This window comes from Vespa velutina, chromosome 2 (assembly GCF_912470025.1).
Source record: "Vespa velutina chromosome 2, iVesVel2.1, whole genome shotgun sequence".
Lineage (NCBI taxonomy): Eukaryota > Metazoa > Arthropoda > Insecta > Hymenoptera > Vespidae > Vespa > Vespa velutina.
The window spans coordinates 10,149,633-10,177,340 of record NC_062189.1 but is presented as its reverse complement, the minus strand read 5'-3'; the positions used below and the strand labels follow the sequence as shown (position 1 = coordinate 10,177,340).

General features: G+C 30.4%; 6 protein-coding genes and 1 long non-coding RNA gene across 17 annotated transcripts; 2 read left to right on the top strand and 5 right to left on the bottom strand.

The window, feature by feature from the left end:
* Positions 1 to 1,948: 1,948 nt before the first annotated feature.
* Positions 1,949 to 3,053, bottom strand: LOC124947000 (histone-lysine N-methyltransferase SETMAR-like). The gene is made up of 4 exons (XM_047488551.1): positions 2,921 to 3,053; positions 2,821 to 2,830; positions 2,201 to 2,756; positions 1,949 to 2,083 (listed from the first exon to the last, which is right to left on the bottom strand). Exons 1-4 carry the CDS (start codon positions 3,051 to 3,053, stop codon positions 1,949 to 1,951), a joined length of 834 nt encoding a protein of 277 aa, XP_047344507.1.
* A 2,950-nt stretch (positions 3,054 to 6,003) lies between these two features.
* On the bottom strand, positions 6,004 to 11,034 carry LOC124946932 (conserved oligomeric Golgi complex subunit 2-like). 4 transcript variants are annotated; one of them, XM_047488386.1, is made up of 5 exons: positions 10,380 to 11,034; positions 9,302 to 9,482; positions 8,993 to 9,200; positions 8,028 to 8,433; positions 6,004 to 6,496 (listed from the first exon to the last, which is right to left on the bottom strand). In XM_047488386.1, exons 1-3 carry the CDS (start codon positions 10,442 to 10,444, stop codon positions 9,117 to 9,119), a joined length of 330 nt encoding a protein of 109 aa, XP_047344342.1. In that variant the 5' UTR covers positions 10,445 to 11,034; the 3' UTR covers positions 6,004 to 6,496; positions 8,028 to 8,433; positions 8,993 to 9,116. The 4 variants fall into 4 exon arrangements, with proteins under 4 accessions (XP_047344342.1, XP_047344341.1, XP_047344343.1 ...); XM_047488385.1 differs by lacking the exon at positions 6,004 to 6,496 and adding an exon at positions 7,679 to 7,902; XM_047488387.1 differs by lacking the exon at positions 6,004 to 6,496 and adding an exon at positions 9,548 to 9,576 and having other exon boundaries at positions 7,679 to 8,433; positions 10,380 to 11,023.
* Positions 11,035 to 11,513: 479 nt separating this feature from the next.
* Positions 11,514 to 13,843, top strand: LOC124946929 (translation initiation factor eIF-2B subunit epsilon). Its single transcript, XM_047488380.1, has 2 exons — positions 11,514 to 12,388; positions 12,489 to 13,843. The coding sequence occupies exons 1-2, from the start codon at positions 11,699 to 11,701 to the stop codon at positions 13,713 to 13,715; spliced, it is 1,917 nt and encodes a 638-aa protein (XP_047344336.1). The 5' UTR covers positions 11,514 to 11,698; the 3' UTR covers positions 13,716 to 13,843.
* Positions 13,645 to 19,841, bottom strand: LOC124946924 (rabphilin-1-like). Of its 7 annotated transcripts, none has more exons than XM_047488368.1 (11): positions 19,578 to 19,829; positions 19,382 to 19,491; positions 17,435 to 17,637; positions 17,215 to 17,347; positions 16,509 to 17,024; positions 15,746 to 16,311; positions 15,496 to 15,677; positions 15,083 to 15,354; positions 14,845 to 14,991; positions 14,321 to 14,744; positions 13,645 to 14,235 (listed from the first exon to the last, which is right to left on the bottom strand). In XM_047488368.1, exons 3-11 carry the CDS (start codon positions 17,515 to 17,517, stop codon positions 14,108 to 14,110), a joined length of 2,451 nt encoding a protein of 816 aa, XP_047344324.1. In that variant the 5' UTR covers positions 17,518 to 17,637; positions 19,382 to 19,491; positions 19,578 to 19,829; the 3' UTR covers positions 13,645 to 14,107. The 7 variants fall into 7 exon arrangements, 5 of the variants coding, with proteins under 5 accessions (XP_047344324.1, XP_047344322.1, XP_047344325.1 ...); XM_047488366.1 differs by having other exon boundaries at positions 19,382 to 19,433; XM_047488369.1 differs by having other exon boundaries at positions 15,746 to 16,022; positions 16,119 to 16,311; positions 19,382 to 19,824.
* LOC124946935 lies at positions 18,402 to 20,958 on the top strand. The gene is made up of 2 exons (XR_007100245.1): positions 18,402 to 20,185; positions 20,277 to 20,958. It is a non-coding gene; the product is annotated as an uncharacterized LOC124946935 (long non-coding RNA).
* On the bottom strand, positions 20,907 to 26,908 carry LOC124946931 (required for meiotic nuclear division protein 1 homolog). Of its 2 annotated transcripts, XM_047488383.1 has the most exons (6): positions 26,112 to 26,908; positions 25,932 to 25,997; positions 25,691 to 25,805; positions 22,147 to 22,366; positions 21,698 to 22,055; positions 20,907 to 21,610 (listed from the first exon to the last, which is right to left on the bottom strand). In XM_047488383.1, exons 1-6 carry the CDS (start codon positions 26,241 to 26,243, stop codon positions 21,446 to 21,448), a joined length of 1,056 nt encoding a protein of 351 aa, XP_047344339.1. In that variant the 5' UTR covers positions 26,244 to 26,908; the 3' UTR covers positions 20,907 to 21,445. The 2 variants fall into 2 exon arrangements, with proteins under 2 accessions (XP_047344339.1, XP_047344338.1); XM_047488382.1 differs by having other exon boundaries at positions 25,932 to 26,907.
* On the bottom strand, positions 22,592 to 24,775 carry LOC124946930 (glutathione synthetase-like). Its single transcript, XM_047488381.1, has 3 exons — positions 23,904 to 24,775; positions 23,418 to 23,824; positions 22,592 to 23,258 (listed from the first exon to the last, which is right to left on the bottom strand). The coding sequence occupies exons 1-3, from the start codon at positions 24,554 to 24,556 to the stop codon at positions 22,834 to 22,836; spliced, it is 1,485 nt and encodes a 494-aa protein (XP_047344337.1). The 5' UTR covers positions 24,557 to 24,775; the 3' UTR covers positions 22,592 to 22,833.
* Positions 26,909 to 27,708: the final 800 nt, after the last annotated feature.

Here is a 27,708-nt window from a genome sequence, read left to right as displayed (position 1 = left end):
AAAACAAATTCTATCGAAGCAGCTAAAAAAAAGTAACATGAAAAAATCATGCTTGCTAGGATATAATTCGACCTGTAAGGCAGAATTAGCGTACTAGCGCATCGAAGAAACGTGCGATTCCGTACTCACATAGCCAAAAATCGAAATAATTCCAACAGATGTTGTGAAATACTATTTTAAATTTTACCAAACGATTCAGCAGACAGAACTACATAAGAAACAAGTCTCGGTTGAACCGAATGTATAGTTTTTTATAACTTTTCATTATGTTATACGTCTATTTTCGCTTATGAAGTCATCGTCGTAACAAGAAAAGTTGAAATCTCTTCCGATTTCTCCCAAAATATATTCTATCATCGTCGCTCAAAGAGAGTAATAAGAATATGATATGATTGAGAAGATACAATACTAAATCCAGCGAAGAATGGTCATAATGTAGGAGAAACGTGAAATTACGAACTCAGAAAGATAAGAATCGAAATAAATCTGACAATTCTGGAAATGTTCCCAAACGATTCAACAGTCTGAACTATATAAGGTCTGGGTTGAAACGTATTGGTTATTTTTGATACTATTTTCTTATGTGTTACGTCTCTCGCTTATCCGCTCATAATCGGAATAAGAAAACAGGATATCTCGTCCGATTCCTTCGAAAACGGATTCTATCAACGAAGCTGAAAGAAAGTAACATGAATATAATATGATTGGAAGGATACAATTCGAACTGCAATGGAGAATTGGCGTAATGTCGGAGAAACGTGCACTTCTGGACCGATAGAAATTGGGCCACACTTCTGGAAATGTAATCAAACGATTTAGCAGTCTAAATTACATAAGTTACAAACGGATTAGTTGAAACGGATTAAAGGTTCTTGATATTATTTCGTTACGTTTTATATCTATTCTCACTTATACGTCCATCTTCAGAACAAGAAAAGTTTAAATCTCGTCTGATTCCTTCGAAAATGGATTCTATCAAAGCAGCTGAAAGAGAATAACAATAGTATAACATGCTTGCTAGGATACAATTCGTACCGTAACGGAAAATTGACGTAACATAGAAGAAAAGTGCGATTCCGATCTCAGATACGAAAGAATGGAAATAGCTAAAACAGATATTGTGTCATGTTGAAATCTGAAAATGTTAAGAATCGATTCAGCAAACTGAATTATATAGGAAGAATATAATGGCTGAAACAGATTTGAGGTTTTAAATAACCTTTCGATTCGACATATGTCGATTTTCGCGAACGCGAACAATAATCAAAACGTAAAAAATTCAAATCTCATCCGATTCTCAAACAAACGAATTCTTTCGACGCTTCTTTTCAACAAGAATATAACGTTTTGTCGAGAATATTAATTGAATTGCTTTGGTGTTGTCGCGCAGATACATTGAATTCTCGATCCAGCAGCTAAGGATCGATATAACTCTGACAGATGCTATGCCCGAATTCAAAAACTGTTACCAATCAATCAGTGAACTGAATTATATAGGAAAAATATTATGGCTGAAACGGATTCGAAGTTTTAAGTAACATTTCGGTTCGTCGATTTTCGTATGCAAACGCTCAACAAAACGTGAAAAGTAAATGCCTCATCCAATTAGGAATAAAAAAAGGATTAAAAAAGATATAATGGGTTGTTCGGAAAATAATTTCGTTTCTTTTTGTGAAAATGAAAGACAATTTTCGTATAATAAACAAATATTTTATTAAATTATATATTAGCCACTCTGGTCCTATACCTTTTGCCATCTTTCTAGTAGTAGCATGATTCCACGCTCACAAAATTTTTGGTCTTTGATGGCAAAAAACTGACCGAGGTGGTTTTTGACCTCCTCATTTGAAGTGAAGGTTTTACCGTCTAAAGAATTTTGCAGTGACCGGAACAAATAATAATCCGAAGGTGCCAAATCTGAAGAATATGGTGGGTGTGGCATTACATCTCATTCAAGCTGTAAAAGCTTTTGGCGAGAGACCAAACTTGTATGAGGTCTGGCACTATCTTGGTGAAACACTACACCTTTTCTGTTGATTAATTCTGGCCTTTTCTGTTGAAGTGCATCATTCAATTTGTCCAGCTGATGACAGTACACTTCCGAATTAATTGTTGTTTTATCCGGTAAAATCTCAAAAAAAAACGATTCCTTTAAAATCCCACCAAACAGACAGCATCACTTTTTTTTATGGATATTGACTTTGGAAATGCTTTGAGCCGGTTCATCTTTTTTGCTCCATGATCTCTTGCGTTTGACATTGTTATATACAACCCATTTTTCGTCCCCAGTAATGATGCGCTTCAAAAATGGATCATTTTCGTGACGTTTGAGAAGCGAATCACAGACGTCAACGCGACGACACAAATTTCTCTCCGCGAGATCATGGGGAACCCATATATCAAGCTTCGAGGTTAAACCCAGGCCTTTCAAGTGGTCATAAACAGTTGAATTTAATAAATTTAACCTCTCATCGATCTCACGTGTTGTTATTCGCCGGTTTGCATCAACTAATGCCTTTATCGTGTCTTTATCAGCTTCAACCGGCCTTCCAGAACGTGGTGCATCTTCGACATCGAAATTTTGCAAACCAGTTCTGGCACTGACGTACACATCTTCTTCGTACACCTCGATTAATTTCTTTCTGGCTTGAACAGCATTTTTACCTTTTCTATAGTAAAAAAGGAAAATATGACGAAAATGCTGCTTATTGCTATCCATATTTAAACTATTTGCACCATTTGCAGCATTTAAATTACTATTGAAACCAACCAAAAACTACTGCGTAGAATCAATTGGACTTTTTCACACACAAGCCTTACTATATCAGCTCTCAAAACATATAATGATTATACGGCTTAAATGTAAAGTTGGATGCAGAAAAATACAATTAAATCCTCTGTCGGGAGAAAAGGAAATTACTTTCCGAACAACCCAATAATTCTCTGGCAAGATTATTATTAGAATTACAACGGAAAGTAGGAATTTCCTCGCTGACACGAAGAGGATTCTTGATATTAAAATGACGAATCAAAATGAGTCCGAGAAAAGCCATTCCACAGTTCTAGAAATGTTACCAATCGATTTAACCGACTAGATTACTTATAAAAAATTTCTTTGTTAAAAAGGTTTCGAGGTTTTGAGTATCTTCTCGTTTCGAGTTCGGTCGATTTTCGCGGACGCGAACGCTCATCGACGAAAGAAAAACATATAAACCGTTCAATTCTCATGAAAACGGATTCATTTAACGATTCAGCTGACTGAATTACTTATGTAGCATTTCTTTATTAAAGTGTATTCGAGGATTGTGGTAACTTTTCGTTACGATTTACATCGATTTTCGTATTCGTGATCGCAAATCAAAACGTGAAAAATAGTTTTCTAGTCCGATTCTCACATAATCGTATTCATTTAAAGCTTCTTAACGAGAACAATTAAAATATAATATTCTACTGCGGATATTATTTCAATTACAACAAGAATTGTGTTTTTCTATCAATACGATGGATTCGCGATTTAGCAGTGAAGGATTAAAATAATTCCAATAGAAACAATTCCACAGTTCAGGGAATGTTACCAATCCATTCAGCCGACTTAATTACATAAGAAGCATTTCTTTATTAAAACGCTTTAGAGAATTGTGATTTTCTTAGGTTACAGGTACGTCGATTTTCGCGCACGTGACCGCAAATCAAATGAGACAAGTAGATAATTGGATTCATTTAATGCGACATAACAAGAGAAACTAGAATATTATGTTCTGTCGAGGTTATTATTTGAATTAGAAAAGGAATTGGAGTTTCTTCGCTGACACGAAAGATACTTGATTTAGAAATTACTGATCGAAATAAGACCGAGAGAAGCAATTACATAGTTTATGAAGTGTAAGTAATCGATACAACTAAATGAATTATTTACGATGAATTTCACCCTTTAAAATGTTTCGAGGTTTAAGTATCCTTTTGTTTCGAGTACCATCGATTTTTGCGTACGCGAACAATCATCCTAACGGGAAAAATAGATTCCTCGTCTGATTCTCAAGAAAACGGATTCATTAGACATAGCTTTAAGATAGCAACTAAAATATAATGTTCTTCCCAGGTTATTATTTGAATTACAACGGAAAATTGGCAATTTTTCCCTGATCCGAAGAATTCTTAATTTAGAAGTTATGGATTGAAAAAAGTTCGAGAGAAGCTATTTCACAATTCATGAAATGTAACCAATCGATTCAACTGACTGAATTACACATGCACCTTTTCTTGGTTAAGACAGTATCGAATTTTTGAGTATCTTATCGTTTCGCCTGACGTCGATATTCTCGTACGCATCCGCAAATCAAAACGTAAAAAATAGAAATTTCGTCCGAATCTCACGAAACCGAATTCTATCGACGCTTCTTTTCGAAAGTGCATAATTCTTGGGCGAGGACATTCTTTGAATTCCAACAATTAATTGCAGTCATTTAACAAACCCGAGCTATCTTTGGTTCTGTATTTAAGAATTGAAATAACTCCGAAAGAAGATACATCACAGTTCATAAAATGTTACTAATCGATTCTAACAACTAAATTACATAAGAGCATAAGGCATTTCTTGGTTAAAACGGTTTTCAGGTTTTTAGAATCAACTCGTTACGAGTTATGTCGAATTTTTCGTACGTGATCACAATTCAAAACGTGAGAAGTTGATGTCTCGTCTTATTTTCACGCAATAGGTGTTATTTAACGCGACTTAACAAGAGCAACTATAATTTAATGTTTTCTCGAGAACATTATTTGAATTACAACGAAGAATTGGAGTTTCTTCATTGACACGAAGGATTCTTAATTTACCAGTTATGGATTGAAATAACTCCGATAGAAAATACACCACAGTTCAAATGTTACCAATCAATTTAACCGATTGAATTATATATGAAATATTTCTTGAATTGAAATTTCTTTTTAAGATTTCGAAGTTTTGAGTATCCACTCTTTACGACTTTAGTCGATTTTAAAATTTACGTGACTGAAAATCGAAATGTGAAAAGTAGAAATCTTGTCCGATAGTCACGAAATCCGATTCATTCAACGAGACTTAACGAGAGCAACTAAAATGTAATGTTCTTCCGAGTATATTATTTGAATTGCAATATAGAATTGGTATTGTTTCGAAGACACAAAGGATTCTTAACTTACCAATTAAGGATCAAAAGAAGCTATGCCATAGTTCAAAAAAAGGTATCAAAAGGTTCAGCTGAATTACATAAGAAGTATATCTTGATTGAAACGGATTTGAAGTTTAAATATCCTTTATTTTCGAGTTACGTCATTTCGGTGACTCGGGCGATTCTTCATTCTGCAGTTTGAAATCGAAATAACTCCAACAGAAGTTTGACACAATTAAGGATATATTACCAATTGATTCAGGTAACTATTTATTGCTGTGTTTCGCAAATTTATGTGCGATGACATAGCTGACCAAAACGGAGGATTTATTTTGTTTAAATAAATTTTGAAATACTAATTTCTGACTATTGACGAACGTTCATAACGATTCAAATTTTATTTGTCTTTCATTTCCACTGATATCATTATAATCATTGTAATGTGTATCGCATTGCCGCTTTATATTATATTCTTTTACAATTAATATATGTATCGGCATATGAAACAAAAAATTATTTATTACGTAATATAAAATACCATTCTTATTTTTGATAAATGTAACTTTTGAATAAAGATTTTAGAATGAAATATACAAAAATATTTTATATGAAATATTTAAACGATTGAAATGTCCTAAATTAGTACCTATAGATCTGCACCTACCTGATTATTCTTGTTACTTCGAAACTACTTTGAAATTCAATAACATCGATATACGCAAACTTGCAGCATTTTGTACTGAACATTGGTACACACTTCTCGGATGGCCATATTATACGCTCAAAAGTGTTTACTACTCCATCTAGAACAAGCGTAATGCTGGGCCGATTGTAATAAACAGTTTTATTTTAAAGACGAAGGTTTAATCTACGAGACCCTTGCGGCAGATTTTTAAAACAGCTTTATTTTCTTTGAAAAAAAATAGTGTAAAATGGTATTTTTTCGAGAATAGTTTATGCACAAATGAAAAGCTTTTTCAAAACTGCGCCAAAAGTGCGCCGTAAATTTAACTTTCATCTTTAAAATGAAATCTTGCTCATCAAAATTGATCGAGAATTACTTCTGTTCTTCTTGATGGACTAAATGTTGCTTTCGATATTTTTCACGAAGAAAAAGTTTAGTATTGTGGCGCCTCTCGAAATTTGTGCCAGAAAAGATGAAGCTCGTACCATTACTACTGATTTTCATATCATCCTTGAATGAGGTCAGCCATTACCTACTTGATTGTATGCGTAAATAGCTGATGATCAAATTTTTTGAAAATTTTCAAACGCAAAGAAATGGGTGTCACCATCCTCGCACGGAGACGCTCACTCGATCATTTTAATGAGATTTGTCCAGCATAATTCTACAGCAAAAATAAGGAAATACGTATCCAATTGTTTATATCAAAGGATTTGAATTTCTAAAATATTGTTAAATTTTGGAAACATTTGTAATTTCTTTTAGACTTCCTAAATTAAAAAAATAGAAATTCTACAAGCAATGCGTAGTACATTGGCAAGCGTCTATATTCATAATTCAGGAATTCTAGATTCCAAGTTGAATGATATTTCGGCAGTTTTCTTTTATTATATCGATGTAAAAGTAAATAATGAACTAATTTACTCTATTATAATATATAATAGTGTAAATATTATAAGTGTTACTATTCAATCTCTTACATTTATTTCTTCCACTGATGGCTGACGTGAATTTCGCGATGATCTGTGCTAAATTAGGGCACAACAGCAGTATAATTTTGTTCGAATGCATTTTGCAAAATTTATCGATTATTTTTTCAAAATGAATAATTAATGAACATATATATTATATATTATTTTTAATAAAGATCAAAATGTGAGTTCATTCCTATATCATTTACGAGAATTTTCTTCCAGCATTATTTTGTTATAGTTTTCTCTGTATGAGTTCACTTATATTATTAGTATTATTACTACTATTATTATAATAATAATATATTATGTAATAATATAGTAATAAAAATAGTAATAAGAAGAAACAGAAAAATATACTTATATTGTATATATCATGACAAATATGATGACGGTAATTTATAATAACAGAAGAAGGAAAAATGTATGATTTAACGTGGTGGTTTGACGGACGAACTCTCAACGAATCTTGTTATTGATAATTTCGACATATGACCGCTCATCGATAGATACGTTTAATACAACATATGTATATCGATGACACATGAAGAAGATTACGAAACGTTTCTTTTGTTTTGGCCGCTATAGTTTTTCTTTCTCTTACCCCCTTATGATCGTTATGCATTTGATTTCACACTGTTTTTTACCCACGATCAGTCGAAGCTAATTGTCTTTACTATTATAATATAAAATTAAATAATATCTAGATGTATATAAATAATATTTAAGTATATTTTTATTATTATTATTATCAGTAGTAGTAGTAGTAGTAGTAATAATAATAATAGTAGTAGCAATAATCGAAGTAATATAGAGTAGACTAATTCTACGGGGAAAACCATGTAAAAAAAACACTATAAATTCTACTTCATAAGTAGTGTGAAAATGAACTCGTGTTTTAATTTATATTAAAATAATATAATATTACATACTCACTAATTATTTTTCAGAAAATATTCGACAAATTCTTATTTTTTGTCGCAGATTTATATACTAATTTTTAAATGTGTCAATTTTATTTATTATTTGCTATGCATTTTTTGTAAAATAAATACGTACAGATGTCGTATCTAACACGGATCACTGCGAAACTCGCACGCTAAAAAAGATATTTAAGATATATAAAGATATATGAGAGATTGAAAAGGGTGCGTTCACAGTTTACTATTAGTAAAGTCTACTGAACTACTTATTCTAATTCACACGAAATTAATTGTTACGTACGCGTAAGAGGGGAATAACCAAACAAGGCTTATACACCGTACGATAGACGTATGAAGGTGAGGACAGCGTTCCCCGTAAGCTTGCATTTGTAATTCATATTTTGTCCATATCATCGCTGAAGTCACACGCTTTGAACAAAAGGTAGTGAACAGTCTTAATGTCCATACATATTCTGTTAATGAGATCAATTTTTATTTCTCTCGTTATTATGTATAATATGTAATAGCCCAGCGTTTCTTGATATACCATACATGTATTATTGAGAATGTAGGATCTTAGCTTCGATGTGATATAATCTGTAATACTTGCATGTTTTTGTTTCATTGTTATTTCGATCGCGTTATTCATTCATTAAACGTTTGTAACTTCTGGACCATTTAAAATTTACATCACTCGGAGTACAGACCTAAAATGATAGTACCTCTATATACATATATATATATATATATATATATATATATATATATTTTTTTTTTTTTTTTTTTAATCGAATACAGAAGAAGTAATCTCGTAACGCCAATAAAGACATGTATAAATGTCAATCTTTACATGTTTATATGTTTGAAGGGATTCTCTTATCGATAAAAAATTGTTTTCTAGAATACAATACAAATATAAATAGTTACTTTTGTCAAGAAATTATATATTGGTATCTCTATTGTTTCTAATCTATAAATGTATATTATTTTCTTAAACAGTATGCTATACTATTTAATGAAATAATATACATTTATAGATTCTCATTCATTATATAAAAAGTGCTAGAACATATATAAACATATCTGTAGTTATATATGTGCGATTGACTTATCTAAAAATCTTATAATTGTACTGTAATGGAATATGTATCGATTTTATGCAAGTTACTTTGAAAACTGACGATTTTATATTGTTTGATGTCAATTCAATTCTTTGATTTATACATGTTAATGACGTGGAGGCACAGCATACTTATACAAACATACACATTGATACAATAAATCAAGAGAAAGGACAGTGTTCTCTTAATATGATTTTATTTTTTTTCTTCCTACACCCGTCGCTAAAGTCACATAAATCAAGCAAGAGATAATGAATAGTTCTAAAATATTATTTTTTTAGAGCTGCTTCAACAGCTTGCGATAATTCTTGTAAATGAGATATATCTGAAACTGGTACATCGAGTTCAGTAATCTGGAACATTACATAATTCAATAGTATATGATTTTCTACGATGTTAAAAAAAATGAAATTCTAAGATATTAAAAAATTATAATAGTTTAATACATGCTCACCATTTCACTGTATGCATTTACATCAATTTGTAACTGAATACGAATTTTTTCATCATCGCTAATTCCTTGAGCATCTGATGTAAGCACTCCTGTCGATTTATCACGTATTTTTTTCAATCTTCTTAAACTCTCTTCAGTTTTTTGAACAGATGTCAATACATCTGTTACAGACGTTAAATAACTAAAATGCGAATATATTGTTGAAGTAGTATATTTCAATTAGTATATTTATTTGTATTTACTTACCATTCTGTTAACAAAGACAGTGCTTTACACTGTCACAGACAATTCCATTAATTTCGATATATTTTCAAATAACAATAAATGATTTCTTTGTACTTTTACTCATTTATGGATTGCATTTGAATCGCGTTTTATTTAAGTTAAAATAATGGTAATCATTTAACTTGGGATTTTCTTATTTTTTTAAACATAGATTTAAACATCTGATCTGTATCTACTGATTAGAATCAAACAATTTTTTCTATTGACATTTTGTCATATCATCAAAAGTGATAAAGATATTTCAAGTGTTACAGTTAGATAAAACATTCTCTATATACATACACATACAATAATATAATATATATATATATATATACATACACACACAGGTTATCTATCCACAGATGTTCTAACAAAAACCTTACAACTGACTGAAGTTAAGTTTAATAAAAGAAATTTCCTTGACTCTGAATCAACTGCAAAATGCATGTAAAATTTTTTTTACTTGTGACTTTTTCAAGTTATGGAAGTCAATATAGTTTTAAATAGATAAAATTTTTTTGGCATATTTATACAATAGGTCCTCATTAGCAATCAAAATCATATTTAATAAAAAATTAATACTATGTATAAATATGCCATACAATATAAATATGCCAAAAATATTATAGGTATCCATTTAAAAATACTATGTTAACTTTCATAACTTAAAAAGCCCATGAGTAAAAAAAATGTTCCGCATGTACGCGTGAGAAGGGAATAACCAAATAAGCTTATACGCCGATACGATAAACGCATACATGGTGGGGACAGCGTTCCCCATTTGAATTCATAATTCATATTTTGTCCATACCTGTCGTTGAAGTCGCATACGCTTTTGACAAAACGTAATGAAAAGACTTTTACAAATAAATTCATTTGTAGAATCCAACAATTGACTATCGTTCCTAGTCAATATCTATAATCCCATACGCTCACCATGCGTTTAGCACACGACCGTTTTGTTTACGTTACTAACCTTCGTTACTTAGAAAGGTTATATATGAAGTCATGTTATACCCTATAATCTGTACTATTTTCCTTCACTACTAGGCTACTATCTCCTGATTTTTTCCTTCGATATGACTCCTGGAACTCCTGACTCGTTTCATTGTAACGGATTATATATTATTAATTAGATCGAAAGCATCACGTTACCAACGATATTATTCTCTCTGTTATATAGAGTACTTCGTTCGTTATCCACATACACAACAATACTTTCAAAAAAAGAAAATAGAAATACTAATTCACGTGCTAAAACATGCTATTTGGAGATTAAAGCAGTCAGAAATGTATTAACTAAATATATTCCTAAAAATTTAATCCTATTTTTTTATTCGATTATTAAAATATATTATAATTTTTTTGCAATTTTATTCATCTTATATGTATTTATAACGATTATATAATTCAATTTCATATATCATCGCTTGCAAACATCTTGTGCACAATGGACAAAGTAACTTTTTCTATCTCACTTCATCGGTGATCCTTCCACTTGTGAAATTGGCAATATCCTTTTATTAGATATATGAAATTACACGTAATGATTATAATATAATATGAAATATATTACATTTTAATAAATCTTATTACATTATGATGGAATATATGCTAATTTTAATGAATCATTATTATTTATGAGAATCAAGATATCAATATAATTAAATTGATAATATAGTTTTTCTATATTTATATTAATTGAATGAGTGAAATATTAAGGAATACGAATACAGAGAAAAAGAAATTATTTATAAAATAACATTCTTATTGGCAGTTTTCAAATAGAATTTTCTTATTAAAATAGAATGAACAAATAATTTAATGAATAATCTAATCGTGTGAAAAGAACAAAAAAAAATGTTCAATATCATTCTATTTTTGTATGCTACATGTAAACATAATAATAGAAAAAAGACCAATCAAGTTTAATATTTAGCTAGAATTCAAAAGAAGGTCGTCGAATCACTCGAGAGTTAATGGCGGGTAGAATATAACCAAATAATGTTCTGTATGTTAGTAGGTTAGGTTAAATTTGCAATACATATATTATGCTATTGGCATATGTGTTTAATTTTGATAGCATGTGTATGTGATTTACAAGAGATATAAAATCGTGAACGAAACATTATGGATACAAAATTAAGGAAAAAGGATGTCTTACAAGCCGTCGTATTAGCTGATGACTTTACAACAGCTTTGACTCCAATGCAGGATGTATATCCAAGCATTTTATTACCAGTTTTAAATGTACCTCTGTTGGACTATCTAATAGAAACTTTAAAAAGGTCCAGGGTACAAGAACTATTTCTGTACTGCAGCAATCATATTGACTTATTAAAAAAATATGTCAAACTAGAAGAGCACGAAGATCTTACCATTAATTTAATCATTTCTGATGGATGTAGATCTTTGGGTGATGCTCTTCGAGACATTGATACAAAATGCTTGATACGTGGTTACTTTATATTGATTAGAGGAAATACGTTTATAAATACTGACTTACTAAGTGCCCTAAATTTTCATTGCACTAAAGAAAAAAAAGATAAAGGTGCAGTAATGACAATGTTACTTCGAAATGTTGGTTGCACTAATGACTCTTTCATAAAAGAAGAGACTTCTCTTGTAGTGTCTAACAAAGCCAATAATAAGATCTTATTTTACAAAAAACTAAGAAACGATGAGAAAAAGATAAAATTAGAACTGAATTGGTTCTTAGATAATAGCGAAATTGATATTAGTACGTGTTTTATAGATACACATGTATACTTATGTTCACCTGCTGTACTTCCCTTATTTGCAGATAATTTTGACTTTCAAGTATGTAAATAGCATTGTTTATATAATATATATATATGTATATATATGGAAATATTTAACAATTGTTTTATTCTCTCTTCTTTATTTTTATATTATACAGACAATGGAAGATTTTATCAAAGGAGTTTTAATGAATGAAGAAATTATAGATGCACGGATTTATTGGCAACTATTGAACTCTGATGATTACAGTTTACCAATTACATCATGGAATGCATACTATACTCTCAGCCGTGATATTTTACATAGACGCGGCTACCCATACGCACCGGGAATGTTTGGCCCGTTAAGAAACTTTGTTTCTATGTCTCAAAGTAGCTATAAACACAAAAGTGTTACTCTAGCTAAGGGTTGTATATTAGAAAAAGATTGCTTAGTCGGAAAGAATAGTACACTTGGACAAAATACCTTTGTTACGAAATCTGTAATAGGCAGTAATTGCGCTATAGGTCAAGTGGCGATTATAAAAAATTCTTTTATTTTTTCTGATGTTAAAATAGGGAATGGTTGCAAAATTATTGACAGTATAATTTTTTCTAATTGTAATATTAAGAAAAATGCAAAATTAGATGGATGTATATTAGTTTGCGATACGATGGTTAACCCGCAAAAACAATATATTGATTCCATTCTAGAAATGAAAAATGCAAATTTAATTACAAAAAGAATGTCGGATCTCGATATTAATGAAAAATTATTATTTTTTAAATATAATGAAGCTACAGATTATAATAACTATACAACAGATGAATCAAGTACGAACGAAAGTTCACGACAGCACACTCCGATTCCTGATGACACGAATCTATTTCTAACAGAAGTTATCGATAGCTTATTAAGAGGTTTTCAAGATAAATTGAATTGTGAAAATCTGATATTAGAAATAAATTCATCAAGATATGCATATAATGTTACTATGCGAGAAGTTACATACAATGTCATAAAAGCTATATTGAGTTTGCCTTTACTTTACTTGTCCGAAATAAAAGTTCCAATGAATAATCAAAACTACCAAAAAAATTTAAAAATTATGATCAATTATTTTCAGCCTATTATTTTAAATTATATTAAAACTGATGTGGCACAAGAAGATTGTTTACGTGCAGTAGAAGAAGTTGGCAGTGTAACCCAAGAATTGTTACCGTTTTTACAACATTTATTGCATTTGTTTTATGATCGAGATATATTATCAGAAGATAAAATTTTAGAATGGTATGAGTCCAATGATGAAAAAGATGAAATTCAAAACAAAAAAGTAAAAATCGCAGTACAACCTTTTATCAAATGGTTACAAGAAGCAGAAGAATATTCTTCTGAAAGCGACTAATACATAATTAATATAATTAATATATGCATAATACATAATTAATATAAAAAATGAATTTTGCTATTATTTCACATTTTTTGTAATATGATAAGTTAAACAAATTATATACATATTTGTATAAATACATAATAATTTACATATATATAATAATTTAATATTATGCTTGAAATTAGAAAAAAGTGAAAGTAACAAATTAAACTGACTATAATTATCCTTCTTATACTTATTTTCATATTTTAATATGAGTAATAATGTGCAGTATAGACATTAGTTCCTTAGGCAATATCTATTGATGTAACTTTAGCCTTATATTGCCTCTTTAACATGTCAACATTGAGATCAGTATTTCCGACTTTTCTACATATTTCATATATTTATGCCATTGAAAAATATTACTCTATTGGCATAAGAACTTCCGTTAAATTGTGCCAAGCAGGATGCTGATAATCGGGAAATTTGATAACATCTACCCAATGTCGCAATCGTGCTCCTTTACTATTGCATCCTAATACAAGCCCTCCTAAAATAATGCCATCAACAGAAATTCTATTAATGAAGTGTCAAGGATTCGTATCGTACTTTTTTAAAAAAATGAACATTATTACCTAGATAATCATTACGCTTGCCGAAATCCTTGTCCCACATAGAGAGGCATAACGTGACTTTCATGAGGTCTGTTAATCGAATCCCAAAAATGAACTCTTCGTTCCACTCTGGGTTGAGAGTTTTCCACTTGACGCTCGTGCTGTACGAGCTGCGACCTGTGATTAACTTCTTGCTGGATTGTTTCTTCGCGCTGTTGCGCCCGAGAGGATCGTGACCTCGTTGCCATCGATTGTCGATCACATTCTCTACAAGGCACAGTTTTAGAAAAGGGTCAGAAAACCCGTTGTTGTCCATGGGCAAAAGATTCATAGCTTGATGAATAATAACTAGCAGGGCACGTCGACGGGTACAGTAACTTAGAGTGAGTTGTACTTGACCTCGATTGCCTCGATGAAGACCCCAAGCCTCTTCTTCGCGATTCACCTAGAACAATGTTGGGATAATAAGTTTTATATCAAGAATTTAACGCTATATAAATCATAAAACTTCCAAAAAAATTTCTTAATCGAAAATATACACAGACCGGATAATGATTTTGCAGATTGATTTTGTAATGCTTCGTCTGGAACGGTTCTAGTTCGTACAGGGGAAATCTCGCCTCCCCTAGAAAGTCTTCTCCCCACGGATCGTCTTGAAGTATCATGACATGTAAGGCTCTGCCACTCTTCATCTGTCGCGATCATTCAATCGTATTCTCATTTTATCGAATCGTCATAAAATAAGGAAACTTTAATAATCACTTTAATTATCATTACTCATACATCGGCATCTCTCGATACGTAGAAGTTCACTGTCTCGTTGAACACAGGATCTCGTGTCTTGTGAACAGTTTTCGTTCTTATGGGCTTGATATTTGTACCCATTCCCACTGGCAGTATGGTGATTTTGCAAAATGGATCGGCGAGATCGTGGATGTCCATTGGCTTTAATCCCAACGCTCGTTCCACTTTGCACTGGAGGCACTGAGCCACTGGGTCGTATAGCAAGGAGATTTCCAGAGTTCCAAAACCTTCCTCCGTTTTGGATCTCATCACTGAATAATCCATAAAAATATACATATTCATATATATGTAAATATACATGCATCTTATAGTATTTGTTATACACTTTATTAAAATGTAAAAGTTATCGCATAAAAAATAGTAATAAGTGACAATTAAATTGAAATACCAACTTTCGAGATAATCCGATGTTTGTTGCCTCGACGAGTGATGCACGTACCACGTGCTGATAGGCGCATCGTTCATCTGATTGGCGCAATTCGCCTCGTATTCCGCATTTTTTTCGTGCATCCAAGCCTCCTCTAAAATCCTTTCCATCAGAGTGCTTGGTGGCGAAGTCGACAGTGAGTTTCGTCTACAAGGATGTAGCGTCCGAGACGCGTGAGTCAAACCTCTACTCTGCCGAACATCGTTACTACGTACCTGACTGATTGTACCTGAGAACTCTTACACTGATCACTAGAACCGAGAGAATCGTCGATGAAATCAGACTGCTCGTCACCGTTATCTTCTAATCTTATTTCCTCAGTCGACGCATTATCATCGAGGGAACTGCCGCCACGTTGATCACATGTACTTTTTTCGTTCGTACGAGAGGTTCGTAAGGTTGCCGCTGATGAGAGACGACTGTACTGTGAATGTATTGAAAATTTGTCCAACCTATTCGTTGTCGTCGTGGAAGAACTCTCATCTCGATGGCCTGTAGGTGACGAATAGCCATTTGATCGACTTTTAATTTTAAAAAATCCATTTGGCGTTTGAGCATCATAAGACATGATCTGTTGTTTGGATATACCGTTGATGTCTTGGATACCCTGCAAGCTCGGAGAAGAGGAATAGCAGCTACGTGCACCAATCAAACGTTTTGTTGCCTCCTCGTCCGATGAGGAGTCCTGAGCTTCGTTCGATTCCAATGATTTACAAACACTGATGATTTTACAAGACGATTGGCCTAGCGTCCTTTGACCCACCCGAGACCAATCACGTTCCTGCACATATAAGTAATCGGCAATTAAACAGCAAACTTCTTTCCGCTACTCCTCTCTCTCTCTCTCTCTCTCTCTCTCTCTCTCTCTCTCTCTCTCTCTCTCTCTCTCTCTCTCTCTCTCTCGCTTTTATTATGTCTCTCCCGCGCTCAATTAATAAAGATAATTTAATGAACTTGACGTGATTGCTCGAAACGTACTTTTTTCTTCGGAAGATCATGTTTCGGCATTCCTTTGAAGAACCAAGCTCCACTTTTTTTCCAAATTTCCCTGCTCTCGGCACAAATGCGACAAAGAAAAATCTTTTGCGAATTGTTCGAGGTCCTCTGTACGATTCGTTGCATTGCGGTCCTCTTTGGTATCGATTCATTTGTGAGCGAGTTGCATGTAGTCGAGGATAGAACTTCTGTAGTGGTAGTAGAAGCTAGTACATTCGACGTACCAGCCTCTCTGCCACATTTTTGGCAAACATATTTCCTACAGTCTTTGCAAAAGGTTGGTGTAGCTCCTAACACAGCACCAAACTTTTCGCCACATAAAGCACAGGAGCAGACGCAGTGCGAGCCGTTGGAACATCGGCTACCGCAATTTTTTCGCTCGTCCGATCGGCTGGAAGTGATTATGCGAACGTTGCGCTTCATGTCCTCCAATCTCTCAACCAGCCTGCCAATGCGTTTCTGCTCCGATAAGTCCAACGCCTCCGCTCTTTGAATCACCTGGGAAAAGAAATGATTAAAATAAAAAAAATTTTTATGTTATTATTTATCAGTGAAAAATATTAAAAAAAAAGAAGATAAAAAAGTACGAAGACTATAATCGTTATATATATATAGAGTGTTTATAAAACTAATACTTCTCGCTTTCAGCGCCTATATGTAGTAATAAAGACTAGTCAAAATCGCTCACTTGTATGATTGTACGTCGTTCTTCTTCTGTTAATACGAAAGATTGCTCTGTACGGTTGGCACTACCAACATTGGAATAATTGTCCCATCCTGAGTCTAAATATCCGGTTTTCACTGACCAGCCTGTTCGCAATCTGAACAATGAAAAGAAAGTGATAATAAGTAAATAAAATTGTCGATTGAATGGATCTTTTAATCGAAATTATTATAGAACCACTCACTTAGCTCTTAATGCTAAATGCCGATCATTTGGACAAACCCAACGTGCTCCTGTACTCTGTGGTTCTCCCATGGTTGTATCCATAACTGTTTACAAGCTTTATCCCACTTCAAAAACACCGTATATACGTCATGGGATAGGCTTGTTCCATCGAGCGATCGACGTACAAGATAAGAAGCAGAGGCGCATCATACTATCCTTTCTCTAAAAAAAGAAGTGTTAACGATGATCCATATTGTAATAAAAAAAAAGAAAGACAGGAAAGATAAAATAGAAATCAGTAAATGACCAATTAAACTAACGTCATCTTTTTTTACATACTTTTGTTAAAATCATTTTCGAAGATTTTAGCCGGAAATTGAACAGTTTACTCTATAATGCTTTGTTTTACGTGAGCGATAAAGAATTTTCAATTCTAGTATTTATGATAGGAAGAATAGTTTTGAAAGAATTTAGAATTTGAAACACTTGTTACCCATATAAACATTTACCAATAAATAAAAAAAATAATAAAAGATGAGAAACACAGAAAGGGAAGAGAGAGAATGGTCGTTACTATATACTTGAATTGTAGGCAAATAGAAAATTAGATAGAAATAGATAATAACGTTTTGTATCCCAGTAATTCCATTGCGCGTGCTATTATAAGGAAATATGCGTTGACAGAAGAAATCTTTTATCAAAATCCACATCTAATCGATATTTCTATAATTTCTATAAGAAGTGTTCTTGTCATGTTTTTTAAAAATTCTTTGTAGATTATTAGAAAAATTACTGAATAAAGAAAAGAAACAAAATTTAGCCAAAATTTCCACTATATATATATATATATATATACACATATATATGTATATGTTATTTAATTTCTTTTTACAATAGCAATTGACAACTATTATTAAAATTAATTGTATGCATTTTATAGAATTTATTTTAACAAAAACATATTCAATTTTAAAGAACATAAATACTTCCAAATAACTTACTGCAAATAAAATAAAAATACGTGAAGAAGGAATATGGTTCTGCCAGATTGATCTGCTAAAAATGAAATTTCTGCCGCGTGGCAAAATACGAGTCTGTAAAAAGCAAGCGCGAAAGTGTTACGTGCATTGAAAAGCGATCAATCGAAAGCTCATGACGCTGACTATTATTGTGTGTATCTACAGAGCTTGCACTTGAACGAGAGAGAGAGAGAGAGAGAGAGAGAGAGAGAGAGAGAGAGAGAGAGAAACGCGACTATCGACTTTTCCTTGAAAAGTTGTTCGTACGCCCACGTCATAGCATGTTGCATGTGCAACAGTTGTGTTACGTTTCTAAGTCATTTTTGCATGTATAAAGGAAAAGAAGAAACTTAGTCAAGCTAGGACATTTTCTTTAAAATATTAATAATACAGATATCGAATTAGATGTGAGTTAATTTTATCTTGCCAACCAGGAGTTTTGCGAATTCGAACATTGTTTTTTTACAAACAGTATCGACCGCGAAACACGTTTCTTATCGTCCTTCCTAAATAAAAAGAAAGAAGTATTTTTTTTCTTTAGAATATCTTAATAAGTTGACAACTATAGCGGGTTACCAATGATCAATACTCGACAACAATTTATAAGATATTTTTATTATTATTTATAAAATCATAAACGTACGTTAAATGAAATGAAAATAAGTATAAAATAAATATAACAATTCTCTTTTATAAGAAATGGCGATAGCCATATTAAAATAGATATAATCGATTTATATAAAATATTGCTGAAATGTCAATGTATTAAACATAAATTAATCTTGAAAACTAGATTAAATTTATCCAAATACGCAAATGGGACAATATGTCCAACGACTTTCCACATCCGTTTGCGATAAAATATTTGTTATCAAAGTCTTTCTACTATAAGATATCATATGGCACTAACTAGAAAAAGTTTTATAAAGAGCATGTGAAACACTTACAAGCATCCGAAAATTTAAGCGTTGATCATTTGACTCTCCTAGAAATTGCCTCCTTTGCGGAAAAATAAGAGACAGTATGAATTTCCTTTTCGTATTCACAACTTGAGAAACTACCATAAGAGTAAAATAAACAAGAAAGAAAGGCCTGTTATGCGTATGTGTGTCTACGAGAAAAAAAAAGAGAACCGATCGTAACCTTGAACTTATTTGTTGAAAAGCTAAGAGCAGAATCGCTTTATCCCTCCGTACAGTTCATCATTGTACACACCACTGCGATATAAGAGCGCACTGAGGGTGAGAATGAAGGGAAAGAGAAGTCGTGAATTCTAGAAAGAGTGAGGGGAAATGGAAAGAGTAAGAGAGAAGGGAAAGAATAAAACGTTGGTCTAAGCGCACTATCAGTCAGCCTTAATCAGCTTACAAGTGGATGTTTCCCATATATATAATAAGACTACATTGTCAGTTAGATCAAGAAAAAGCCGTAAACATCATGGTATCATTCCCATTGTCTAGCAGAGGACTTTAATCATTATACGCATGTGCGACAATTCTCTTAATAAAAATGGAGATGCAAATTCAATAGCTAGAATACACTATTTGGAGGTTAAAGCAGCTAGAAATTTATTAATTTAATATATTCTTGAAAATTTAATACAATTTTCCTATTCAGTATATTAAAATACATTATAATTTTTTTACAATTTAATTATATATTGTATCTTATTCTTGTGCGCCTATAATAATTGTATAATTCAGTTTTATATTTAATCACCTGCATACAACACCTTACGTACAAAAAACAAAGTAATTTTTTCTGTCTCATTTTATCGGTGACTCTTTCACTTATAGAGACTGACAATATAATTTTACTACATATATATTTTCTACTTTGCAGAGATTATCTTATCAGATTTCTAAGCTTCAGCATAGAAGATAGGCGGCATTTTGATACATCAGTATATAACACTTTCTTATAAGTTTTTTTATGTGAAAAATGTATAACTGCGTACATATTATTTAAACTTTTATTTTTGATTGTTATTTCCCAGTATCTTTTATTTCAGAAAGAACTTATCTACATTTATTGATTATTATTGTAAAATTCTTACTTCAAATAGATTTTTCTTTCAGCAAAAACAATTATAAAACATTATATTGAATATCTTGGATGTAGTTTTAACATTTTACACACGAATAAACATAAAGTAACTGCTCAAATAGATTTCCCATCAATATTAGATTAGATTTTATGTGAAATAAAAAATAATTAGAAAGATAAAAAATACTCGGCGCCAAGGTATATGTATCTTGATACTAATAAAATCCCAGATGTAAAAGACTGTAGTACGTTTCGAATTCAGGACAAAAGAAAAAAAAAAGATTAATACTAGATAAGATTCAACGAATCGCATCGATTTCATTGGTTTTGATTTATTTTTTATTTTTAAATAACTTGTGACGGATCTTTGGATTTTTTTTCATTGTCAGTTTGTGTTACGTTCGTAAATAAGCAATTTTAAAAATGTATCATATAATAAACAATTTTAATTATCAAATATAAAGTAATTTTCAACAAATTTTTTTATTTTACTTTTGTCCTATATCTTACTTACGAAAAACTTTCTTTTACGATTGCATTTTACAGGATATTTACAGAATGACATAAAAATATAACACTAAAATCAGGGAGAAATATTTAACCATCATTTTCGTCATTGTCATCTCGCTGCATGGGAAATAGTAAACAAGGATTTTCTATAAATAAATCAAAACAGTGTTTTTATATTTTAACCTATTTTAAATTCGACAAATTCTAAACCGATAAAGAAACAGTATTTAAAAAGACCAAAAAAATGGCCCTAACAACATATAAATCGCAATATTCGTACAATTTACTTATTAAATAATAAAATATTATCTAAACAAAAAATTCGTATACATGTACATATATATGCCTTACAAAATAAATTTTACAATATATATACAATAGTTCGATGAACGTATAAATACCATACATATTAATAATGTATGCGTAATATATGCATAGAAAAATTGTGGTAATTTCTATTTTACAAGATATCTATCTACATAATGTAATGTTTCAAATGCAACTTCTACCATTATTAGAACTATGATCATCCACTCTAAACGAATGTGATGTCGATCGCTCAAATGACTTGAAAGAATTGCGACAAGTTCCACACAATGATTTAGCTTTTCATTCATCACCTATACAAATACATAAATTAGCTTGAATCGAAATAGTCAAATGATTATGATGTAAATTGAAGAGATGATTCATCATTTATATCTCACCTTTGTACGTTTTGCTATATTAAAATATCCATATATTTGTTGATATAAGTTTTCTAGATCATCTCGTTCCCAATAGAAATCAGGTGTATCCAATAAATCCGAACTTAGATTAATTAAATGCCTTAATGCAAATAATTCACCCTGTTTCCTAAGGACCTCACGTTGCGACATTCGCAATTTTTTACCAGTTCTTAAATCTTCCGTTACAAATTCTACTGTATTTATATAATGACTTAATGATGTCTCCCAGATTCCGAGTTTTACAGACTGCGCTATTGCATTAGAAAATGTATATTTTTCTAAGTTTGTAGCATCCCGTGTGAGTATTATATTTCCATCCTTGATATGACATTTCTTTCTACAAAATTCATAAAATTATATATTAATGTAACTTTAAGTTTATATCCAATTTTTCACCAACAAATGTTAGGATTTGATAATTTACTTACCCACTCTCTGTATACGTATAAGTCATTAATTCGCTTTCAGCATGAATTAATTCTAATGTATAACTATTTTCTTCATAAAGTTTTAAAAATTGTAATATGTTCCCACTTTCCAGATCAGGAACATTCCACATAACAACTGTACCTTCTCGGAAAAAATATAATTCTCTTGGTTCGTGTCCTATTTCATATTTTGCTATTGCATGAATAACATCTGGTAGAGCTGTAAACAAAATTAAAATAATACTTGACATTTATTATACTATTGGTTTATGCAAATGTTTTATTTACAATGTATTTTTGTTAAATAAATCTAATGTAATAATGATGAAAATATATATTTTGTCATACATACGTTCGTAGATACATGGATACATATATTTTATATTCATTTTTATATATTAAATTATATATATATATATATATATATATATATATACATTATATTTTCTTGCATTATGTATGATGATTCTAAAATTTTATACAAATCTTTACGTATTTTACAAATAACTGCTAATAAAAAAACTTATTGTTTCATACTTCAAAAGCACACTTAATATTATTCGTAATAGATTTTTGTGATAATGTAGAAAATTTGTAAAAATAATATATATTGATTAACATTACTTTGGTAGTTAATCATTACTTATGTTCTATTATTTGTAGAAAATAATACTTCTCAAAAGTATACTAATCTATTAACAAAGGACTGTCACATGCGCCTAAACCAGTTGCTACTCCACCTTCATTGGCAATAGCTAACTTTGTTCTTAACATATGACCAGCCTTTTTATTAACATATATATTTTTATCATCAGCGATAATAACACCAAAAATTCCCAGTTCTGAAACTAATTCTTTTGGCCCTAAATAATTATGTCTTTCTGGTCTAATCATATAATTTAAATGAATTGGTGGAATAATTTTATCCATAAGAATCCAAGCTGCACGTTCTTGTTTATCTTTAATATATAACAAGAACTTTTTTATATCTGTTCCATAGACGTTGTTACATCCACCTTCTCTTTGTGGTTTTAATACGAATTGTTCAGGATTTTGAATACCCATTTCTATAGCTATATCTCCATGTTCATCAAAATCAAGAGCATACAAACCTAAGAAATGAGAGAGAAAGATATATATATATATATTGATTTATAAAATAACCATATTCTAAGAATATATATGACAATGTCTATATACATTATATTCAGTGATATATTACACTTACCTGCAAATAAAAATATATTATAAATGGTTATAATTATACTTACCAGTGAATATTTCTTTAATATTTGTTACATTTTTTTCATCTTTTAAAAATCTTGCAACAATTCCAGGTTTTGCAAGAGCTTGTTGAACTTTTTTAGTTCCTGATAAATGATATTGTATAGATGGACACTTAATTGCTGAAGATCTTTCTACTAATAATCTAACATCCCATTCTTTTTCTGTATGGTATTGCCCAGGTTCATAACCACACCTATAGTAAACTACCGATACAATATAATCTTCCACTATTAATTCCTTATTAGTCCCCAATTTGGAAATAGTAATCATATCAGTCAGAGTACGGCGAATTACTTTTATATTAGGATTTTGCTTTCTTATTTCAAATTCATGAAAACGTTGATCACAAATATTATAAGAAACATCTTCAACTATAAATAAAATAATAGCTCTGAAAACAATTTTATGCTTTTTATAAAAAAATATTTTACAAAATATAATATAAAATGTCTACTTGATAATAGACGCACTGTGAATTTCCATATAACTTCCATGCTTCAATCATAGCTGCGCATAACTCTTCTAATGTATTATTTTCAGGAAGATTACTTAACTGATCTTTATATCCAAGTTCTTGTAATACAAATCTGTGTAACTGCGTGGATATTGGACCTAACCATCCAAATCCAGAAGCAATTGTATTTATCTCAACTTGCTTCCAACAACAATAAGGTATATGTTTCTTACATTCATTTCTTTCTGCACAACTAGTATCTAACATTAAATCTGATCGAAGTAAACCCAAAGAAATTTTCTGTGTAAATCCTTCATTATAGACAGTTTCATATATATCAAAAAGTTTTTTAGTAAAATTATCAACTTTTATTGTTTCTTGTAAAGTTTCTTTTAAAAAATTGTAATCGTGTGCTACTTTATGTATAAGAACATTTAATATAGTTTGAATACCACAGGCATTTTCAAATTCTTTTCTAGGAAACGGCGATGGTAAAAGAACAAATGGTGCAAACTGTAACATATTTCTATTAAAATTTGTTTTTGATCTCATACACATTCCATGCATAAGTGCCCAATCAATTGCTTTCTCTACCAAGTCTTGCTGTTCCTTTTTCACAGAAGGTAACAAAAACGGAATATCTATGCATGATATTTTATCATCACTCATTTTTAAAACAGATTGAATACTACAATCTTTCACTAAACTGTTACAGAACAATAGTAATCGTTACCATTGTAAAAACAATGTAATACAGATCATTTTCACTTCTATATTTTCACTATTTTTTAATTAAGAATAAAATTTAATTTTTCTTTTTTATATCTTCTTTTTTATAATTCGAATACACACACACACATATGCACAAAACGCACGCGCGCACTCTTTTTTTTAATTTTATAATAATAAATCCATAACATATGTCTTTGTAAAAACTATTTTTAAATAATTTTTAAATTATGTGCATAAACCAATATTAAATTATCATGGAATTGATATAAATAAAATAAATAAACAATTACAATATTGAACAAGATAACGTGATCGACTTACGACATCAAATTATGAAAAAGGGAGAGAGAGAGAGAGAGAGAGAGAGAGAGAGAGAGAGAGAGAGAGAGAGAATTTATAAATCATATGCTATCTGCACGCAGCTATTTTATCTGGCAGTATTTAAAAACGAAAGACAACCTAATATTTATTTTCTTGATAATGTTTTTATTGTTTCACATAAAAGAATTCGAAAAATAAAAACATATTTAAGAGGATATATATTATGACATTATATATATACGTACGATTTATAACATATACGAAAGAAACAAATAAAATAATGATTCAAGATAATTTATAACTATCTTTAAATTCTTAACGTGCGATCTATATTTCTTATCACTTTCAAATATTTCTTCAAAATAATAGTACTATATCATCGATTGATTTCTCGGTTAATATAAAATGAAAGAAAGTTCAACACTCATTGGATAAGATTAATCACGTGAATTTCGCTGTTTGTCCAATAAAAATTTGTCCATACAAAATTTACGATAATAAATCTTAAATCTATGTAAATTTGTTTCAAAACGTTTAAATGCTTCTTATAAATTTATATATTTTTCATTTTTTAATAATTTTTCATTATATTTAATTCGTTAATAGGGGAACAGGAAAGAACATGTAAATTTATTAAATATTGTATGAAACAGTAATTATATATATCATGCACATCTCAAATTTAAATTTTTCTTAAAATAGATTAAATGTTAAACTAAATCTTAGTAGAACATTACATTTATTACTTACGATTTGTAGATATACAAATTTTATGAGGTATATATAGCTGCTGATTCAAAAGTCCAATTTCTAAGCCTTCCAAATTATACTGTTCTGCTGTAGCCATTGCTTTTATAATCCAAACCTAATAGAGAAAATATAAATACTTTGTAATAATGGTATAGTTTAGTCATTAAAAATATCTATTACATTAAAATTAGAACTTTATGTTGTCAAGTAATTTTCTTAAATAAAAATAAATTTTACTTACTCCAGGAATTAAAGATGCCTCTTCCCTTACAACAGACTTGTGTTTCCGTATAGGTCTTTTTTTTAACTGAAGCGCAGAAATATTCTCTTGAATTCCTTTCTTATTAGTTACAGTAACATTTTTAAGAAGTTGAGCCTTATTATAAAAAGTTCTATGGGAAATGCATATATTCATATTTACAGAATAATTTATCGGAATTGTAATTTTCTCCTGGAAGAACATAAACACATTTTCGACCTTGCGATAAATAGCAAAATTTATGTTCTGTCTATATGGTGTCAGCACTAATCGATGTAATATTGCGCAACTCATTCTTTTTTCTTTTATACTTTTTTATTCATCAAAGAAAGAAATTTATAAAGAAGGAAAATCAAATTGTCTAAATATTAATTTAGTAAAGGCGCTTATTTGGTTTATTTGTACGTTATATGTATAGCCCGTTCTTATCAAAAAAGTTTTTATTATAATGTTCACTATAGTATTTACTATAATATTGAACAATACATAAAGTGCGAACGTCATAAGAATCACAATAAATCGTTAACACTCATTTCTTTAAATTCACCGCTTCATTAGAGACATACTAGGTTATGTATGAGAAAGGATAAAGTGGACAAGAATGGATGGAAGATTATAAAAATGGCTAACGATCGAACACAATGCTGTCTGTTGGTAAAAGATAATAAACTTATATTTTCAAATGCCGCATTGAATTTTACAAATTTCTTAGAAAATCATCAAATTACTATATTCACGGACAAGTACTTTTTTACACAATTGTTTTTATGGTAATAAAATATACAACTGATTAATAGTAATCGAGTAATGGTAATGTCGAGTCGTGATATCAACAATCTTTATTTCATTTACAGAAATATACTTTAAAAATTAATAAAAATTGTTTTACTTAAGTTCACTTGCCATGTTTGTAAACTACACATAATTAAAAAATTACTGAAGTAAAAGCAACAAAGGCTACTCACTAAGGTTGTTCACTAGGGCTGTTCACTATCTCCTCATGCATTTGCAAGGGTTTACCTTAAAAATTATCTTGATCTCTATTCTGACTCAATTTTTATTTGAAACATAGATAAAGATACTTGATTACTTTTGCAAATTTAAAAAAATGGCATTTTTTTCGTAAAAATCTTGTTTAAAAGATTTTCGAGTCAAATTTTAGCGCGAAAGGAAATTTTTTCTGAAAATTTCAAAAACTTGTCAATAATTACCTTCAGACGAATTAATATTGTAAATTATTACAATGCATCATATGGACTTATCATATAACTATATTATGTTCTAGAAAAACAAATAAACTCTATATATTATATAAAAAATTAGAAGATTTAGATATATATCAATGATTGTTCAGTGTAACGCAACTTTCAATCTCGCGTAACTAACTATTAATAGTTTTTCTAGTTACTTTGTAGTTTTTTTGAAGATAACAATTATGTTTCTCAACTACTTTTGCGCGTTCCTTCTTTTAGGCTATTTTAGAAAATATATCCTTACATTTTTTGTTATTTTTAATACAAAACGTGTTTAAAGCTGTTCATTAACCTTGGTTTTTTAATGGATTAAGCCATCAATGAGAACAGGCGTAATGCTGAGCCGATTGTAATAAACAGTTTTATTTTAAAGACGAAGGTTTAATCTACGAGACCCTTGCGGCAGATTTTTAAAACAGCTTTATTTTCTTTGAAAAAAAATAGTGTAAAATGGTATTTTTTCGAGAATAGTTTATGCACAAATAAAAAGCTTTTTCAAAACTGCG

Bases quoted from the DNA above. Each gene is read 5' to 3' on its own strand.
- LOC124947000 (XM_047488551.1), bottom strand. From the start codon at position 3,053: ATGGCTTTTCTCGGACTCATTTTGATTCGTCATTTTAATATCAAGAAT. The intron at 2,084-2,200 runs GTCAATATCCAT...TACTGTCATCAG, and splicing joins CGGCTCAAAGCATTTCCAAA to CTGGACAAATTGAATGATGC.
- LOC124946932 (XM_047488386.1), bottom strand. From the start codon at position 10,444: ATGAATTTATTTGTAAAAGTCTTTTCATTACGTTTTGTCAAAAGCGTA. The intron at 9,483-10,379 runs GTATGGACAAAA...TTCGCATTTTAG, and splicing joins GTATGCGACTTCAACGACAG to TTATTTAACGTCTGTAACAG. The intron at 9,201-9,301 runs GTGAGCATGTAT...GTAATGTTCCAG, and splicing joins TAAATGCATACAGTGAAATG to ATTACTGAACTCGATGTACC.
- LOC124946929 (XM_047488380.1), top strand. From the start codon at position 11,699: ATGGATACAAAATTAAGGAAAAAGGATGTCTTACAAGCCGTCGTATTA. The intron at 12,389-12,488 runs GTATGTAAATAG...TATATTATACAG, and splicing joins CAGATAATTTTGACTTTCAA to ACAATGGAAGATTTTATCAA.
- LOC124946924 (XM_047488365.1), bottom strand. From the start codon at position 17,517: ATGGATACAACCATGGGAGAACCACAGAGTACAGGAGCACGTTGGGTT. The intron at 17,348-17,434 runs GTGAGTGGTTCT...TTCATTGTTCAG, and splicing joins CATTTAGCATTAAGAGCTAA to ATTGCGAACAGGCTGGTCAG. The intron at 15,355-15,495 runs GTTGGTATTTCA...TGGATTATTCAG, and splicing joins AACATCGGATTATCTCGAAA to TGATGAGATCCAAAACGGAG.
- LOC124946930 (XM_047488381.1), bottom strand. From the start codon at position 24,556: ATGAGTGATGATAAAATATCATGCATAGATATTCCGTTTTTGTTACCT. The intron at 23,825-23,903 runs GTGCGTCTATTA...AATTGTTTTCAG, and splicing joins AAGTTATATGGAAATTCACA to AGCTATTATTTTATTTATAG. The intron at 23,259-23,417 runs GTAAGTATAATT...CTCATTTCTTAG, and splicing joins TATTAAAGAAATATTCACTG to GTTTGTATGCTCTTGATTTT.
- LOC124946931 (XM_047488382.1), bottom strand. From the start codon at position 26,243: ATGAGTTGCGCAATATTACATCGATTAGTGCTGACACCATATAGACAG. The intron at 22,056-22,146 runs GTAAGTAAATTA...TGAATTTTGTAG, and splicing joins TATACGTATACAGAGAGTGG to AAAGAAATGTCATATCAAGG. The intron at 21,611-21,697 runs GTGAGATATAAA...GTATTTGTATAG, and splicing joins ATATAGCAAAACGTACAAAG to GTGATGAATGAAAAGCTAAA.